At 34.8% G+C, this 18846-nt stretch overlaps 1 protein-coding gene across 1 annotated transcript in view; it reads right to left on the bottom strand.

Annotated features, from left to right (window-relative positions):
- Positions 1-8391: 8391 nt before the first annotated feature.
- LOC124367665 (extensin-like) overlaps positions 8392-18846 on the bottom strand; it is a 128529-nt gene continuing 118074 nt past the window's right edge. Inside the window, 6 exon segments of the mRNA XM_046824673.1 lie at positions 8392-11699; positions 12737-13126; positions 14435-14525; positions 14643-14823; positions 14825-14911; positions 18271-18303. Coding sequence (XP_046680629.1) covers positions 11489-11699; positions 12737-13126; positions 14435-14525; positions 14643-14823; positions 14825-14911; positions 18271-18303 — 993 coding nt within the window. The 3' untranslated portion in view covers positions 8392-11488.

The raw sequence follows: 18846 nt of genomic DNA, 5'->3' as shown, positions 1-18846 counted from the left end.
CACATTCTCTTGTTGATTGGTGCTGCTACCTGATATATAATTAATTTCAACTACCACAAAACCACTGCATATTCCTGTTCTGAATAAGTTTTGTCAAATGTCAGTCCACAGAAGTGACCTTTGTCTTGTAGCTTTTATGTGTTTTCGGACTAATGTGAGGTGTTTATTTATATAGTGTTTTATTTATATAAATATAATAACTAGTATAGTATTACTTACTGGACATAAATTTTTGTTTGTAGTTCGGATAATTTAGACTACCATTTATGTCTATGTAGATAACGAAGTCGAGTATGAGATTAGAAAGATTTTTTAGAAATGCCGAGTTCTCGAAAATAGAATTGGATTTGAGTGATTTATCAAGGAATGATGACGTTGTTGATACTGACCCTTTATACCATGTGAGCCAACATTACGGTAAGTGAATCAAATCCGACTTGGATCTTGATTGTAATACAACTATTATTAGAGGAGTTAGTGAATACTTGACATCGTTGAGTAACAGAATTTACCAGACCGAGTAGGGTAATTTCTAAAGAACGAAAAAAAAACTACCTTCTAATGTAAATAGAAAAAAGAATAATGATAGAGAGTAAAAAAACTGTTCAAACCTAAAGTAAAATCAAAAAACCAAAGAATAAAAACGAAGTGGTTTAATATAATAAAACTAATACACTCATTCATGACATCAACAGATTTTATTCCACAAGTTTTTTGAAATTTGATAAATCGTGAAAGTGGGGTAGTGATTCAGACTACATTTTCAAGAATTGTTCTGAACAGTATTGCTTTGAAAAAATTATTACTGACCGAATTGTTAGATTAATTGTTTTTGGAAACAAACAAACAGTTTGAGTACATTGTTTTCCACATCCCCCCCTTCAGAACAACTCTCGATTGAAAAAAGTGGGTCCCAATTACGAAGAAAGAAATGAGTTATTTTTGGCTACTACAATGTTGATGGTACATACAACAAAAAAATAGCCATTGAAGATTATTGGTCGAGTGACCCCTCTTCATAAAAATAGTGTCTCTAAATGCAGACTCTAGAGACAGTGTATTTTATTATTTTGCGTTTTATTGCACTTTTCTGATAATACACTTCCTCCCGCTCATGGCAAACTTAGTAAAAAAAAGGAAGTGGTTGATAACTTTTTCAGGCAGCATTTTCCCGCAACTTCAAACCATTTTAGAAATCTTAGAAGTAACTACAATTAACGAAAGTTTGTTGCTTTTCAAAGTACATCTTGCTTCAAATGTTCATCCAGTGCATAACCCCTCAAAGAGAAGTAGGTTTGGCATTAAATTAATTCCTGATAATGTGATTGTGAGACGGTTACATACTTGATAGCATAGTTTGAAACTGGGAAAGACACTGACTGACTCCAATTTCCCGAAAATCTTGGTATTCCGGAGCAATTGTGACAACTCTTCTCCAAAATTATCTCAACAAAGGCCACTGCTTATTAATTTGACAACTGTATTCCAGTCCCGACTTATTTACATTTTTCACAAAAACAAAAAAACTAATGCTTGTGGGGACAGTAAAATCTATAAGATTGGGAAAATGCCACGTTTCTGAAAGAGCTAGAATAAGGGTGTAGGCGGGAAACCCTAAATAATGGCACAAGTATAGCAGTCATGTGATTGAGAAACCGATAAGTTTGTCATGCTGACATCGAGCCAAAGATAGAGGATGGTATCTACTGGTAAACTAGACAGAAAAACAAAAGCGGGCCATTGTGAAACCCATTTCTGTTCATGACTACAACCATAACCAGGGAGCAGTTTGGACAGGTCGGACATGATGATCGTCAATGTAGAATGTGTATACGCCGACTACGTCGATGTATAAAAGAAGCTTTTTTTCCATTTTTTGGATATGTCTATATTAAATGCACATGCCATATACCTTTGTCAAACAGGCAGAAAACCAACGTTGCAGCAGTTTCCACTAGAGCTTGTTCGCCAAATAATTGTGGCTGATAATTTGGAACCCGGAACAAAACAGAAAGGTGGCGACCTCTGTGGGTTGATAATCCAATGCGTCTAACACAGCGTCATTTTCACATCCTCTTGTTACCTTCCACGAAAGAATCAAAAAGAAAAATGAGCACAACGTATTTGTCACGGTTTTGTTAAAAAACACATACAAGGAGAACAGAAACGCCGCGAATCGAGCTAACCAGTGCGCTGAATGCGATGTTTGTCTGTGAGTGTGCCGTGTTTTGCACTAGATTCCACGAAACGTCAAAAATTAATTTGAATAATAACACAAAGAGCTTTATACAAAAGTGTAAATACAAAACAAATGTTCTAAATAAATACGTTTCTTTTCATTTTGATATTTATTTTTCACGTGCTAAAGAATTATAAAACAGATAATTTCCTACCCATCTTTAGTTCTCCTTCAACCCCCCTTCTCCTCCCCTTTGTTAACCCCCCTCTATTATACTCTCCTCTCTCTCCCTCTGTTGTTGCCATGTTGCACTTTCTTGTCCCCATATCCTTACCTTTCTCCTATTCTCTCCCTCTCTGTCTTCCCCCTGCTCTTCAACCACCCCCCCCTCCCTCCTTACCCCCTTCTATTATCTCCGCCCTCTACCTCCCTCCCGTTTTGCTTCCCCCCTTTTCCTCTGCCTTCTTCTATCTTCCTCGTCCGTCCTTACCCTTCCCCCCTCTCTTCCCCCTTTTTCTTCTCTCTTCTGCCCCTCTACTCCCTTCCTTCTGCTCGCAACCTCCCTTCCCCTCTTCCGTCCTGCCTCCTACACTCCCTCTCCTTCTTTTTTCTGTTCCTCACCTTCATCACCCCTCCCACCCCTATCCTTCCCCCCCCCTCCCTTCCCATCCCTCCCTCATCCCTTGCCTTCCCCCTCTTAGCCTTCTCCCTTCTTATAACCCTCTATCTCTTCCTTTATTTTCTACCATACTCTACTCTTGCCTCTTGTCTTCCCCTACCTGCCTACCCCCATTCTCCCTCCACTGCCCTACCTGTTTCTCCCATGTTATCCCCTTACTCCTGTCCTATTTTGATCTTTCTCGCTTTCTACCCCCACTTTTCAACCCCCCTCCTTGTCCTCGCTCTCACTTGCCTATTCACTCCCTCTCCCCTCCCCCCTCCTGTCCCCCACCTTCCATTCTCTCCCGTTTTCTATAGACTCTTCCTCCCTTCATAATCCCCACTCCTCCCTCCCTCTACCCCCTTCCCCCCTTACTACCTACACTACATATCCGTGTTGTTTACACTTGATCTCTCCCTCCCCCTCTTATTTCGCCCCTTTTCTGCCTACGTCCCTTTTCTTTCGTCTACCTCTTGACCCCCATTTACCTCTTTTATCTCCTTCATCCCCCTACAACCCCCCACCCTCTTTCTCCCTTTACTCCCTCCTCTCTACCCCCACAGAATCCCTCGGCACCATTCCCATATATTAAAAAAATACGGGTTTCCCCCTAATTTACCTCCTATTGTATTCTGGAACTGGCCCTCTAAATTAAATAGTACTCAGAGTGCTGTATAATATTGTTTTGCCCAATAAAATGATTAACATTAATTTTGGGTTTGCAAGTGGGCACAAAAAAAAAAACCCGCAGTGAGTTGACAGTACTGCCAAGAGTATCACAGCATTCAAGGGGTTAAAATGTAAACAAACATTTCTGCCTCTTTGGTGAACTTTAGCTGAAAAGTGTTGTTAACTTTAAAGTACTTCTTGTAAATATTATAACTATTTCCCCTAAAATATTCCAGGAAAGTTTTCATATTTTTCTCTTCACCAAAACCTTCCTCGGATGTCAACAAATAATTAAAGAAATAATTAGCCGAATTGGTCCAGCCGTTCCCGAGATTAACACTTAGCAACACATTTAGCGATTAATTTTTATTTATAAGATATTCCTAACAGCAAAAGAACAAAAGGTATACTAAGGAAGAGGTATTTGTCTTGAACGTTCTCAGCAGTCCTTGGTTATTTAACACCTATGTACCTGAGATGGTAATATGCAACTGTACAGCTTCACTGATTCATTTAGTCTAAATGAGCATATGAGGAAGTTCACTGATTCATTTAGTCTAAATGAGCATATGAGGAAGTTCACTGATTCATTTAGTCTAAATGAGCATATGAGGAAGTTCAGTTCACTGATTCATTTAGTCCAAATGAGCATATGAGGAAGTTCACTGATTCATTTAGTCTAAATAAGCATATGAGCATATGAGGAAGTTCACTGATTCATTTAGTCTAAATGAGCATATGAGGAAGTTCACTTATTCATTTAGTCTAAAAGAGCATATGAGGAAGAAGTAGTTGGGAGAGAGTACGCTATGATGAGCGTGGACAATAGATATATTCCAAAGGATACTATTTGAAAAAATAAGAAGCGGCACAATCTTAAGTGTTCTGACATGGCCTTCTAAAATACTTTAAAATACATAATTATTATGGGATTGAAGCCATGGGAGCTTCTCCAGTTAGAATAAAATTAACAAATGTTTTCATTTTTAAGAAATCAAGTAACAGGAAAGCTAAGTTTCATATTACACCAAAACAGTTTTTCTAATGTAAATTTTGTTGAGAAGCCTGTAATATTAATATTTGAATATTTATACACGACTCAAAACATTGAACTCGATTTAATAACGTAAAAGGCTTGGCTTGAAGAAAATTTTATGTCCACAAAAAATCTAATGAACTATACAGAATATAAGGATAATAGGATTGAAGCTAATTGTACCCTTACAAGTCTGGACATCAGATTGTAATGTTATTAGGGTGACATTAAAAAGTCATTACAATTTATAGAACTCAATATTCTTACTTTTTGAGTTGCCAAAGTGACAGAATTGCTCATTGTGAGAATATTCCAGAAGTTGACCAGAGACAGGCCACTTAATTACCATCTGTTTGTAAGATGGATATTTTTTAGTCGTACATATGTTATTTTGAAGAGAGTCGAAGGAGACTGTTATACACTGTGAGGCGGATTACTCAGACTAGGTAAAACACATTCAGAGAACTTCTAGAACTTGCTTAAGTGACATTTTAACTCATAGGGATGTATTGGTGTTTATTAAAAATCTCAAGATATCCAGGGTTAGTCACAATCTTTCTTATCCAATCAACCTTTTGTATCAAATTTCTACAAACAATTTCCAATTGATTATACCTAAAACCAATCCACATTTTTAGTAATAACCTATGCTTATAAAAAATTTTCTTGTAAGGTTTCATATTTGAATCATCTTAGTCTTAGTCTTGAAGAAATTAACCTTCTAAACTAATAATGCATTTCATATTTTGAAATGACAGCCATATGATAAAACCAACCTTTCTTCCGACTAAACTAGAATGGATATTTTGGATTTGACTTTGTGTAGAATATTTAAAATTCAATATTTCATTAGTTGACACACCATGCATTTCTGAACTAATAAAGATATAACAAGGAAACACTTTTCTAAATAACTTGGTGGGTGTTTTTATGGAGTAATGAAAACCTAATACAACATGGAAGTCAAATACACAAAAATTAACGATACATAATTTAGTTCATCAGGGAATGTTACCAGTATAAAAGAACATTACAATTTTGTAATTCGAATTATGATACTCATGTTTTATAACTGTAACATAGCAATAGAAGGGTTATCCATAAAGTAACTGCCAGTAGTGGAGGTAGCATCGCCATGCTGACAGTATAGGCTACCTAAAAGTTTTATTAGGTAACAACACTGCTAATCGACGACTAAAAACAAAAAGAAAGGGTTCTGCCATAGACTTTTTTGGTAGAATTATGAAGAAGAATTTTTTGACATGATTTTACTGGCAATGAGACGGGTTGCCTACATTAACCCAGATACAAAACAGCAGTTTTCGAACATGAAGTGATTGGCTTCCATCTCAGCGTTTCGCCATGAAAAAGTTTTGAAATGTTATAACAGGTTGGCTACATTCACAGGTGACAGATTTTAATACAGAGAAATTTCAAAGACTGTTCAAAAATATGACAAATGCTTGAAACTGTTCAGTAACTATGTAGAAAAATATAGAAAGTAGTTTTCAGACGTATACAATAAGATTTTTGTACCTTCACTGGTTTACTTTCTTTTTAAAACGGAGGTTATTTTCTGGATAACCTTGTTTTTTGTGATTTTAGTTGCTAACTTACAAAAAAATGGATACTGGCAGTTATATCTGTTTTTAAAGGCCGTAAATTATGGAAAATTGGCAACAACAGAGTTTAAATTTTTTACCCTACTTCAAGTTGTGTGTTCTTGTTCTCAATAAATATGCAAAAATAATTAATAACTTTATGTTTTTGTGTTTATTTATAAGTTCCTCAGAACAACAATTTTATCACTATATTTTTAAAATGGGACTACTATTTAAGATTAAAAACTAAAACCGTTTCAAACAGAAAACACAGATTTTTAATAAATGATTGATCTACATCTAGAATTAGTGTAACAGATATTTTATAGCTGATTCCTTTTATTCATTACACAATATCTGATTCCAGTTAGGCCTTCATAACCTAGTTTCCACTTGTTAATAACACAAATACAGCATATGACTATGATGATGGAAATTAAGTTGAGATAATAAATGGCATGAACCAGTACCGTAACCAGCACTTGGATTTGGAAGGGAATGAATGTGATTGAAGAGCGAACCACACATGGGGTGGGGGTGATTGGGAGGATGGAATAAATATATATTTAAATAAATTATATAAACGCAATTCAAAATAAAACTTTTAACCAATGTATTTCAAACAAGTTCGATTGCTTTTATACATTCTTTTTAATTGAATACAAAATATAATTTATGCAATAGATAGAAAAGAAAATGTTATTTGAGTATTTTTAGATATTTCAAAAGCTTTCAACAGTGTCTCACACAAACGAATGCTTAATTTCTTTATAAACTCGGAATTAAAGGTAAAGAGATAAGGTGGTTTGAATCTTATTTAGCCAACCGTTCTCAGTTTGTTGAAATAAAATATCAATCCGACAATGTTATGAAAAACCATAGGTCATCAATTAGTAAAACCAATTTTGGAGTGCCGCAGGGATCCATTTTGGGTCCACTATTGTTTGTATGCTATTTGACTGGATTGTCTGCTTTGTGTAAAAACAATACAGTTAGCATGGTCTTTTACGCTGATGATGCTAATATATTTTTTACAGAAAAAAAATCAAACAGAAATGGAGAAAATAGCCTCGATAGAATTAACAAAAATAAAACAATCTTTGAATAATAGTAACCTATTACTAAACACTGGCAAAACCAGCTTTATCACATTTCATACTAGACAAAACCGAAACACAATAAGCCCTAATATTTTGATAGAAGATTATACAGTTGAACAACTAACTGATACAAAGTTTCTCGGATTATTAGTCTATAATAATTTGACTTGGGATCTTCATGTTAAATTTGTTTTCAAAAATAGTCATTCGGCCTGTACGCTCTGAGGAGAATGAGATATTACTGTTACACAAAAACTCTTAAGATGGTATACTTTTCATTATTTCAATCCCATATTTTATGTGGCATAAGCATTTATGGTGGAACTTCAAAAAAGAACCTTGATGAAATATTATTATTACAAAAAAACGCTATAAGGATTATGCATGGTTTAGAATTTAATCAATCAGTTAAAAATTCTTTCAAAAATTTAGAAATACCCACAGTGTACGATTTATACATCATAGAAACACTTAAATACCGTCACCAAAACAATTTGTTAATCAGGCAATAGTGTAATCATGGATATAATACAAGAAGTTTAGTAACTACTGAAAGACACAATCTTAAGATATACAAAAAAGACCTCTTATGCTGGATTAAAGTTTTTTCAATATCTTCCCGCAAAAATAGCTGCTTGTGAAGTTAGTAATAGTAATTTTATATCAAAAGTAAACTCTTATTTATTAGAAATTAACTGTTATTCAATAGAAGAGTTTTTTTAATGTAAAAATCAGGATAGTTTAACCAAATAAATTATGTATTTATCTGCAGAACCATGTTAGCTGTGTAAATTATATGTAATTATGTAAATACTGTAGATGTCTGCTTTATAATAATTAAATAGTAGGTTGTGTACCTATGTTTATTTTAGTTTTTCACCTTTTTGAAACAAGTTTGTCATTTAATTAAAAATATAGGAATCAAATTGGTTATACATAATAGTTTTAAGCAAGAAAGTGTAATGCAATTCTGTATATATACTTGTATGAATAAAGAATATTTGAATCTTAATGTTTAGAGCTCTTAGGAGCGGGGGTTCTACCCCTCATCTCTCCCACTGTAGTTACGCCACTGGCATGATCAGCAGAAATATCTTTAATAATGTGGACGATACATTTTAATGAGTGGAACAAATAAAACAAAGTTTTACACATTTTAAATTATTATATTTCATAATGAAAAAACATGTAACTTCCATTTACAAATGGAACTACACTACTGTACATACCATTGCTACATTAAAAATATTAAAATTTGTTAAAAGTTATAAGTGTACAAAGTTTTATTTATTACAAATGCACATAAGATGTTAGATACATACAATACGGACATAAGCACAGTTTTGTATCTACAGCGTCGCCACGAAGGACTTATGTACATCGGCAGCGTATTTACATCATTACTCAAGTGTGAAGGGGCTAGGCACGTAACCATTACAACTATACCATAGATCCTGCCTGCAGATACAGTCTCACTACAATAATTGTGTTAGATAACTTCGTACAATGTACATTCACTGACAAAATAACAAGTTGTATTATCTCTTTAAACTGTTGTAATAGCTCTGCAGGCAGTTAGCGCAAGGGGGACTTCACACAGTGAAAGACAAGTGTATACCCTCGCTATTAGACGTTTTACGATTTGAGATCATCATCGTTAACATTCAAAATGTGTCATAAATTAAATAAATACTATCAATACGGGTGATCACAATGTACCCTACTGTACAGGTCAACTCTACATAATGTACAATCGTCACTATATACATGTGTTTTTAAAGCCAGAGTACATTTTATCTACTTTACTTGACTTAACCTAACCTAACTTCAGGTACACCGAGGACTTAGTCGAGGACTGTTGAGGTAACGCCTCGGTTCCCGCACGTCACCACGACGTGCACACGCACGCACCAACCAGTGGAGTCTACCAGTTATTGCACTGAACCTACAGTGTTCACTGTAAACGCTTCGAAACAAAAAAAAAAACACGCGGTTTGTTTTTCATAAACTATGGTTTTTTTAATTGTGCTAAATTATTTAAAATACAATTTGACTTAAACAGAGTTAAAACCAACATGTGGATGCACCAATTAAAAATATGACTGCAACAAATAAATCCTCAACTAGTGAATTCTGGCAGACATTACAAAACATTTGTTATAAAAATATTTTTTTTTTACAAACAGAGTAGATCTGTTGGTTTACCCTGCTCCAACTTGAATCCAAACTGGTGAAGCCAGTCTGTTCCAAATCTATATCCTTTTTACTCTGATAATATTACAGACAACACTGAATAGAATTAGTGACAAATTAATAAGTACAAACACCATAAATGATCACATGATTTTGTAATCATATAGTAAATTGTACAAATTTTTTAAAATTGATTTTTAACTGTATTTGAATTTTGCACTACTTCCCTAGTTCAGAGATAGAAAAATTGCTGTACCTCAACTTCACACATGATTGTGATTGGAGCAAAGTAAACAGACATACAGTAGTAATAATAGTACCAATTTCATGTAATTTAATTCTTGTAGTTTTTATAACAATAAAGCCATTTTTATATAATAATGTTGTTCATAGTATATATATTTATTCACCCATTAACAAACGTTTGAACTTAAATTGTACAACACCCTTTTCCAGCAACAATGGTCCCATCTACGTTTTATTTTCGTCAAAAATATAATGATTCCACTTATGTTGTTGCTTCTAAAATAGAACAGGTAAGATGCTGTTCGAACCGCAAGCTCCGATTAATCACATTAACCGCTCTGAACACATAAAAATTACGAATTAAAATTGTATTTGACATACTGAAAATACAGGAAGATTATGCAAACAGAGCCAATTGTAAGAGAACATACGAAAAATAAATACAATATGCATTTTACTGGTATGGTAAGTATTTCTAAATTCTATGACCTTAACTATTTCCATTTGGTTAAAGAGACTATTGGTACAAATTATCCGTAAACAAAACTAATTAAATGCTGCATTGGACTCACTTTTTATTAACTGTATTGACTACATAAAATGCAAACAAGATTATAAAAGTTGTAAAAACATAAGAATCCATTAAATTTTCTTGTTCTTTTTCACTTATTAATAGTTTGTTATCATTAACCAAGCAATACTATATTAAACAATTGTGTCTTCATAATTCCAGTTCTTTTACAACAGCAAAACAGTTTTTTTGAACAATTGTATTTTGTGATAAGTGCACTACATTCTCGTTTATTCAAAGTGATTGGAACTGAGTCGGGATATGATTTTTTTTGGTTAGCAGATATAATTACAGTTATGCTGTTATAAATAGTCAACCACAGTATAGTAATTAAAAATATGTGACAATCAGAAAAGTATGATTTGTTATTGTTCAATACAAAAACTGTAATCAGTCCAGTACTTGGTTTGGTTTTTGGTACAAAATTTTTGGTTAATAAACTTAGCTAATTAACAAAGAAATTCAGTCAAAAATAAATTTATTTAAAAACTATTTAATATTTAAAACTACTGTACTGAGTTTAAAGATGAAAAGGAGCTTCTAATTATTCTTGTATTCTTGGCTGTTTCACTAAGATTCTTTAAAAGTAAGTAACACATCGAGAAATAGATGAGAAAATATGCTAATATTTGTTAAAGAATAAAAAATACATTACATTTGGTAAAGTCCTACAAACACAAAAATACAATCCAGATTAATTTTATATACGTGATTGCAGCAGAAACTTATGATGGCAGTGAAATAGTGACCGATATAACAAGCCTAGTTTACAGAACTGCATTTGCGAGCGTTACACAATTCGGTTAATCCCGTGCAAAAATACAAAAATGTTCTGTGAGGAACATAACGTTTCCTACAACGTTATCACAATGGCACAAATTCCCTAAGGAACTTAAAAATATGTGATGTAAAGCTAACAAAGTAGTTTTGAGGTATACTGACCCGGGTGGTTAACCCCAACATGGGTTCTGCACTTCTTCTCTTGTTTTCGTACGAGGAAACAGGCGAAGAAGTGCCGACCAAATAAAGAAACAAATAAATAAGATAATAACAACAAATTATAAAAATATTTTCTAAATTATGTATATATATAAAACATTGTTAAGGTACAAATTTTACAACAGAACACGTAAGAATAGAATGAATTTATCACAGAAAAGCAGCAAGCAATGTTGCGGGATGTCAACCACCAGAGACTGCGTCCTCAAGTGAGCAAACATAACCTAAACAAGCTATCGGGACTGAGAGGACTCCTCCTTCTTGTGGTCGGGATGGGGGAGAGGATGAGGGTGAGGGTGGTGAGAGGGATGGGGGGGCCTGTGAGGGCTAGGTGCCTTACCCCGCAAGTGGGGTGGGGGTGGGTAGCTTGCAAACAGTTTGGCTCTCTGCTCCTCTTCTTCTCGGAATGCAGCCATCAGCGGGTTCAGCCTCATTGGGTCGAGTCTGTCAACAAATTGAGAGGTCATTAATTAAACTACCACATGTTTAACAATAGTTCTGGGTCAGAGTTAAGACAGTTGGTTACGGGCATGCAAGACTCGCCTATATACAGCACTTAAATATTCAAACAAAAACACTGACATTATTTCACAATTAATTATGAGTTCCTCAGAGCAGACAATAAAGTGTCAAGTTTGACAATGAAGTTAACAGCTAAATGTAAGTTATGTACTTCTGCCCAATTGTACAGCTACACAAGTAGTTGGTGCTTGTTGCACTTTACACACTAAAGGGAATGGTTGAGGGAAGTGATGAAATGGGAGCTATTTGATGAATGGACAACTTTTTGCAAGGCTGGGGTAAGACCCATGGGGACAATTCTCAGGTGATTTGACTAATTTATAAAGGTGTTAACTGATTAAGGACCATAAATTTGTGAGGATTGATAATGCCTTGGACTATGAAAAGGTTTATTCTTGTTGAAACTACAAAGGTTGTGACAAAGGGTGAGTTATTGTAGTTGTATTTAAGATGAGATTTTCTATTGGACTTGGTTAGTCATAGGTTGATAACATTTTATGTTACTTTAGTAGTTACTTTGAAATTAATTTCACTGTTGTCAACCTCTATTTTCATGCTAATCATTTTTTAATTGAATAAGTGTTAGATATCCTGTGTTGAACTAATTGTTTGATTTATACATTAAGATTGTAATAAGATAAATAGGTACTATTTATTGTACTACTTGCTTATTGTATTTTACTTCATAATTTATATTCCTATTTGTTGTTCTCTCATTGTGTTTCTTATATAAACAAGGAACCCCAACAAGCTTTGCTTATGGGTACTTAATTATTCACCATATAACTAACTATTTGTTATATTGTGTTATCTTCAAATAACAAGTTATAAGTGTAAATTTATGTACATTTGTTTGGTGGATAAAGATTTATTATTGTTACTATATTGTTGACTGATATCAATGTAGACAAATTTTCTTATATTCTTAACATACAAATAGGTAATTAACACATCAGTACCTGTACGGGTGGTCCCATGGGGTGGGGGCGAAGTGAGGAGGCAGTGTACGCGGAGGGTGGCGGGGGCGGGGCAGGTAGTGAGGGGGTGGTCGACCCAACATTACCACATCCTCCTCCTTGGGTACAACAGTCGGCGGGGGCTCCCGCAGAGGTGACCGTTCCCGCACCTTGTTCTGTTGTTGTTGGGCCGCTAGCAACTTCCTCTGCTTCTCCTCTCTCCGCTGCCTTTCTCGTTCCCTGCTCCTCTCCCTCTCCTTCTCTCTCTCCCGTTCCCGCTCCCTTTCCCGTTCTCGTTCCGCTTCACTCAGGCCTGGTTCCGGTTTCAAGCTCCAAGGCCCAACCGTTGCTCCCAGAGGTGTCGGGAAGCTTGAAGACGTTCTAGGTTGTAACCTAAAATTTAAAAAATAATATTTATGAAATTGATATACCTGCTGCTTTCTACAACTCTTTTACAACAATTAAAAATGTTTAAACTAACACAATGTATACAGCACATGAAAAATGAACTGTAGCTGTCACTGTAGTAATATTAGCGCAACTCAAGAGGGTAAATGTGCAACGATCCTAATGCCTAGAACTGATTTTGACCAAATTTATCATAAACCCTTTTAAAATATCTTAGGTAATTCTTTAACTAGCCAAATTAGACTAAGAAAGGGGTATTTAAAACAAAAATGTATGTACAGAAATTCCAGTTGTTTAGTTAATGTTTTACATTTGAGAAAATGTATTTCTTATTCACTCCAAAGATGATGAAATCAATAATCTGTTAAGATATTTTAGCATGTTGATAGTTTGAACACACTGATATTGAATCTTAATCTTGTATAAAAAGAATTATCGCTCCATGCTGTAGGACTTGAGCATCAATTTCTTAACTAAATTCAACATAAGATCTGTTGTAGACTGTGTTCCGACTAGCTAACACTGTTCCACAGTATGACTAAACAGTATGAATCAACATGCCTTATAAGGATACATTTGGAAATTAATTCTAGTCATGTCAGCATGTCTGTGTATTAGAATTTCAGTTCTTAAAAAGGTATTGGATTTGAAAATAAATTGCAGTGGTCTGAAATTATGCAGTTGAAACCAGATAAGAACATAGTAACATAGTATACCATATCTGCCTGACAGTTTTTTTGTTATCTTAGGACAAGAAGCTGAGAAATTGCACTTAGTCCTAAAAGGAGTAGGTCCTAAAATGAAGCGCTGTTTCCTGAGTGACAGGATATTCTGGATGGGTAAGGTTGGGGAGGGGGGGGCAGAGTCCGCCTACTGACGAGATCCATGAGGAAGGATTTTGGGCATTAGTCTTAGTCATGTCTCCTTGGCAGAAGGTGAGGCCAGCTTTGTACCAGCCTCTCCAGTCAAAGAAGGCAGGGAATAACACACTTATGTCTAGGCTAGTAGCAACCCTTACACCTTTAACCTATCGATCTACCCTTGCACTCCAATATCTCAACATTTGTGGTTAGTGATGTGCCGCTCCTGGACATCCATTTTGTCTACATTTAAATATAAATAGCACATCGATTTTTCCTGTACCCAGTGTAGGTTTAGCCTAACTGGACGGTATAAACCAGCCAGAAGTGAGCCTCCTGGGGCTTGCCAATGAGAGTTGATCTTTAGTTAGTTAATAACTGACAAATTAAAATAATATACATGTTGGAAAAGTACCAGAGTGAAATGACTAACCTTGACCAAGGATCGTAGAGAGGTGTGTGTGGAAACGTAGCCAAAGAAGGAACCGCTGGACTCGGTGGATACCTTCCAAACAAGCTCCCACCTGCACAAAAAACATTCATTTATCATTCATGATCGAACTCCACCTACGTCACCAGTAAGTTTTGTTGAATCAAATAAATCATTAGAGAGGTAAAAGAAAGCGACTCACGATGCATACCGATGCCAGGAAACTGGGCGGCCGCGGGGTGGGGAGAACTCTCGAACGGGTGAGGGGCACGGTGGGGTGCAGAAAAGGGGGGCATTTCGTGGGGCCGGGGAGGGGGGAAGAGGTGCGTGGTGGGTGGGCGCAGCAGTTCGCTCTTTGGTGGGACAGCCCCCGCCACCACCGTGGGGTGGGGCCGTCTTTACCTCCGCAGTCTGCTTCTGCTGATGGTGATAGATTTCCCAGGCTATCCGCACGTGCATGGCATTCCACTTGCCCGTCTTCTGCAACATCGAGAAAACCACTTCATTACTAAACAATAACGTAAAAGAAACAATGATATAAATAACATATGGTGTAATTTCAGCTACATAAAAAACTATGATATGTTTATGGTAGGTGATATTTGAGTCCAGAAGCAGTGCTTAAAACTCCAGATGTCCTCCGGGTGGTTCTAACTGAACAAAGATTCTAGTCTGCGACCTTCCAGTAATGTCAACTTCCATTAAATGGAAACCAAAATTAAAAACATAGTGTCATTTACAATTTCTCATCTTCTGCAATCCAATCATAACATTGTAGCCAATACTCAAATACAAAACAATAATTTGTTACTAGAGCAATGTATTATTAATTGAAAAATAAAATAAAATGAATGGATACCAAGAATTATTATTTACCAGACATATCAATGAGAAAAATATGTAAATGTAGCTTTTTTACTAGGAAAGTCCATGCTTCAACCTGGAAACTCTTTTATCATATAACTTCATGGTAGTCTTAATTTATAATTTGTAATCATTTGAAAATGTTGTGCTTAAACCAGAATACAAACACAGTTTTACAATAGCTCATCCAAAATCTGTTATCTTAAAAGATACAAATACTAGGACATCTGACAAGAATAACGATTTAACAATTTAGGTTTTTAATATTTGAAATAAAAGTATATTCAGAATTTGTTAGCAGTTCAACTTAAGAAGACTTATCCATTCTAACTTTCGGTAAATATTAAGATCAGCGACTACCGCTCCGATCGCCGTAAGGTTTTTCGTACTAACACAGGTTAACGTAATTTCACCGAAAAAAATAGTCCCGATTATCGCTAACATATAAAAACCAGTTTTACAGCAGTACAATGTTGGCAATACAAAACACATAAATAACAAGATTTTCGACTATCAAACTAAAAACAATGGCCGACCATGGACGTTTTGATGAATTGACAGTAGCCACGTGACAAACAGGAAGGTTTCCGATTGGCCGGACGGGTCACGTGACCTATAGGACGGCTTCGATTGACCGCCAGACGTACACAAACAAACCCACATGGACAAGGAATAATTAGTGAAGTTATTGACATGGCTTGCGATGGTTCTTGTCACATGCTAAAAAAGACCCTAGCTTGCCTATTCAAAATTCAGATCACGCGATGCTTGCCCGCTGCGCAGCGCTTTGCGCTGCTTGCTCTTTTAGAAAAAAAATTAACTCGAGCTTGCAAAGTCCAAGCCCAGATCACGCATGACTGCTTACACACACAACACTCAGACAGAACTAACACAGGTTTCATTACAGGCAAAAGATAAGCGGCGCCCGTTTATTACTGATAAGATAAGACGAGTTTATACTAGAATTAGTACATGGACTACTACCCTACGAACTAATAACACCAAAAAAAACGAATAAATGCATTGTCAGTCAGGTTTTTCAAATTTTATTTTTTCCAAAATTTTTTTTTGGGGGGGGAGTAAACAGCTACGGCGATAATCGGGACTACTTTTTTCGGTGAAATTACTTGCCCTACGAACTAATAACACCAAAAAAACGAATAAATGCACTGTCAGTCAGGTTTTTTTTAAGTTTATTTTTTCCAAAAATTTTTTTTGGGGGGGGGAGTAAACGGCTACGGCGATAATCGGGACTATTTTTTTTCGGTGAAATTACGTTAACCTGTGTCAGAATGCAAAAAATTACGGCGATCGGAGCGGTAGTCGCTGAGCTTAAGATTTACCTAACTTTCTTTATCCACATACAGTTTTAAAATGTACAATCCTATTTTAAAGAGATTTTAGACAATTGCTCATTAGACACCAAAATATTTGTTTGAATCTCCCACTGAACAGAGTGTGAAACTGAAAAATGATAAACACTTAAAACTAATAATTTCTGCAGTTAATAATTCTACTCATTGACATAGAGATGTAGGAATAAAAAACGATAATTACATTCAACTGCATTAAACTGATGATGACCTGGCTAATGGTTATACAACTATTGCTTTAATTTAAACATAACTGATGTTTAATTACCGAATTAAAATTGATAGCCATCTTGTGGTTTGGGAGTGAAATTGGTGTCCTTAGAGTCTAAAACAAAAAAATATATAAATTTTTTGGTTCATGCAATATAATCTCTAGTCAGATAGATACTTAAAAATGCCTTCAGTTTAAATGATACAAGAATAAATAAAACCTTTTTAATACAAATATACCAAATAATCAGTACATAAAGCACACTTTGTGGTGAGAACAACATAGTTTAATTTTTTAGAACTGTATGCAAAATTGAGGATCATTTTACAAACACTGTGTTCGTCGTGACATGTCTGCCTGCAATCCCTTGCAATTCCTGAATCTAACTTATAATTTAGTTAATATGGCATTAGGCAATTATTCTTTAGATGTGGTTCATTCATTGTAGATGCGCAACTGACAGCAAATAATAAGTTTTGAAGGGTAAAAAAAAATATTAAATATAAGGATGGGTGTTATTAATGAAACTTAGATATTTACCACTATTGAATTTTACACACACTTTTTTCATATAAACAAGACAAGCATCATAATACTGTAGTAAATTATGCATTTTCCTCCATTAACTATGACATCTGTCACTATAGAAATCTGAAGATAAATACGTAAATGTCTTTACTTATCAAGTGAAATTAGACTAAAATTTAGCTTGTTTATTTCCGCATTTAAACATATAAAGCAAATCAGTTACAAACAACAACCTCCAGTTTTTATGTTGGTAAGAAGAAGAAAAAGGTACCGATTTTTGCAGCCTTTCAACCAAACTATAACGTTAACAATTCATAACTCTGAAAGTTGTGGTCTAATTACGACCACATTTTTTTTCAAGAAAATAAACAAGTGTACTTTTTTGAGTATTTGATTTTAGAATTTACAATTGAATGAAAAACATTTTTCTTAAATTACTATCTGAACTTTTATTCTTGATGAGAAGGTTCAAAACATTCGGCTTTGGTCTTGTTATGACTGTTATTTTGTTAACAATAACTTAAAATGTTTAATTTTTAATACAGATTTAATTAAGCAAGTTTTGTTAATTTAGCACAGTGCGTAACTGCTCGTTTGAAGACACAAACAGCCAGATTGTCCAGGGCAGCGTTGCTTCGGCAGTCTGGCGATTTGTGCCAATATAAGTGTTCAAATCTTTTGAAATTTCATCTATTAAAATTTATATCTACTTATTTATATCACACTCACAGTTAAATAGAGAACTGTTCAAAACCGACGTTACAACACAAAGGCAATGTTAGACATATGGAATTAAACTCTACAGTCCACACTTTAAAACTTAGGTACCATGCAAAATAAAATGAAAGCAAACTAAAACATACCACTGGTTTGGGTTTGGTGTTATCAGTCAATTGCTGGAAAACAAACAGAACTGGTGAGAGAAGCCACAAACGAAACAAGAGTTTCTCAACTCGATGGAAGAGTTGATAACACAAAGTAAACAAACCAAGGGAGTGTTAAACCCACAAAAGCATGATTGGATGACGAGAGATTAGCATGCTTGCACAAGGTTAGTGCAGTTAAAATGTAAACAAAATAACACAACATTCTATTACTAAATTAATCTAAACTAGGTTGTACATGTAACATAATATGCTAGGACTAAAACAAGTGTTAGACTTGTGAAAATGACATGGTAGCTTGAACAAATAAACATTCTTGTAATTTTAGAAACATGTAACGGGAGGGAGGTTTTAAAAATGAAGCGTTGAAGTTTATTTTTTAAGGTATTCAGTTTAATTGTATAATGTGTTTTGACATACCCAATAAAAATCAATTAAAACAAGTGAATCTTAGTAAAGATTTTTAGTTCAAATTAAGATATTATACCATTTCTATGATACCAATACTAAATCCAATGACACATTGACATATTTCAATATTACAAGTATATACGA

The sequence above is a fragment of the Homalodisca vitripennis genome, chromosome 8, assembly GCF_021130785.1.
Source record: "Homalodisca vitripennis isolate AUS2020 chromosome 8, UT_GWSS_2.1, whole genome shotgun sequence".
In the NCBI taxonomy this organism is placed as follows: Eukaryota; Metazoa; Arthropoda; class Insecta; order Hemiptera; family Cicadellidae; genus Homalodisca; species Homalodisca vitripennis.
This window is presented reverse-complemented; position numbering and strand designations above follow the sequence as displayed.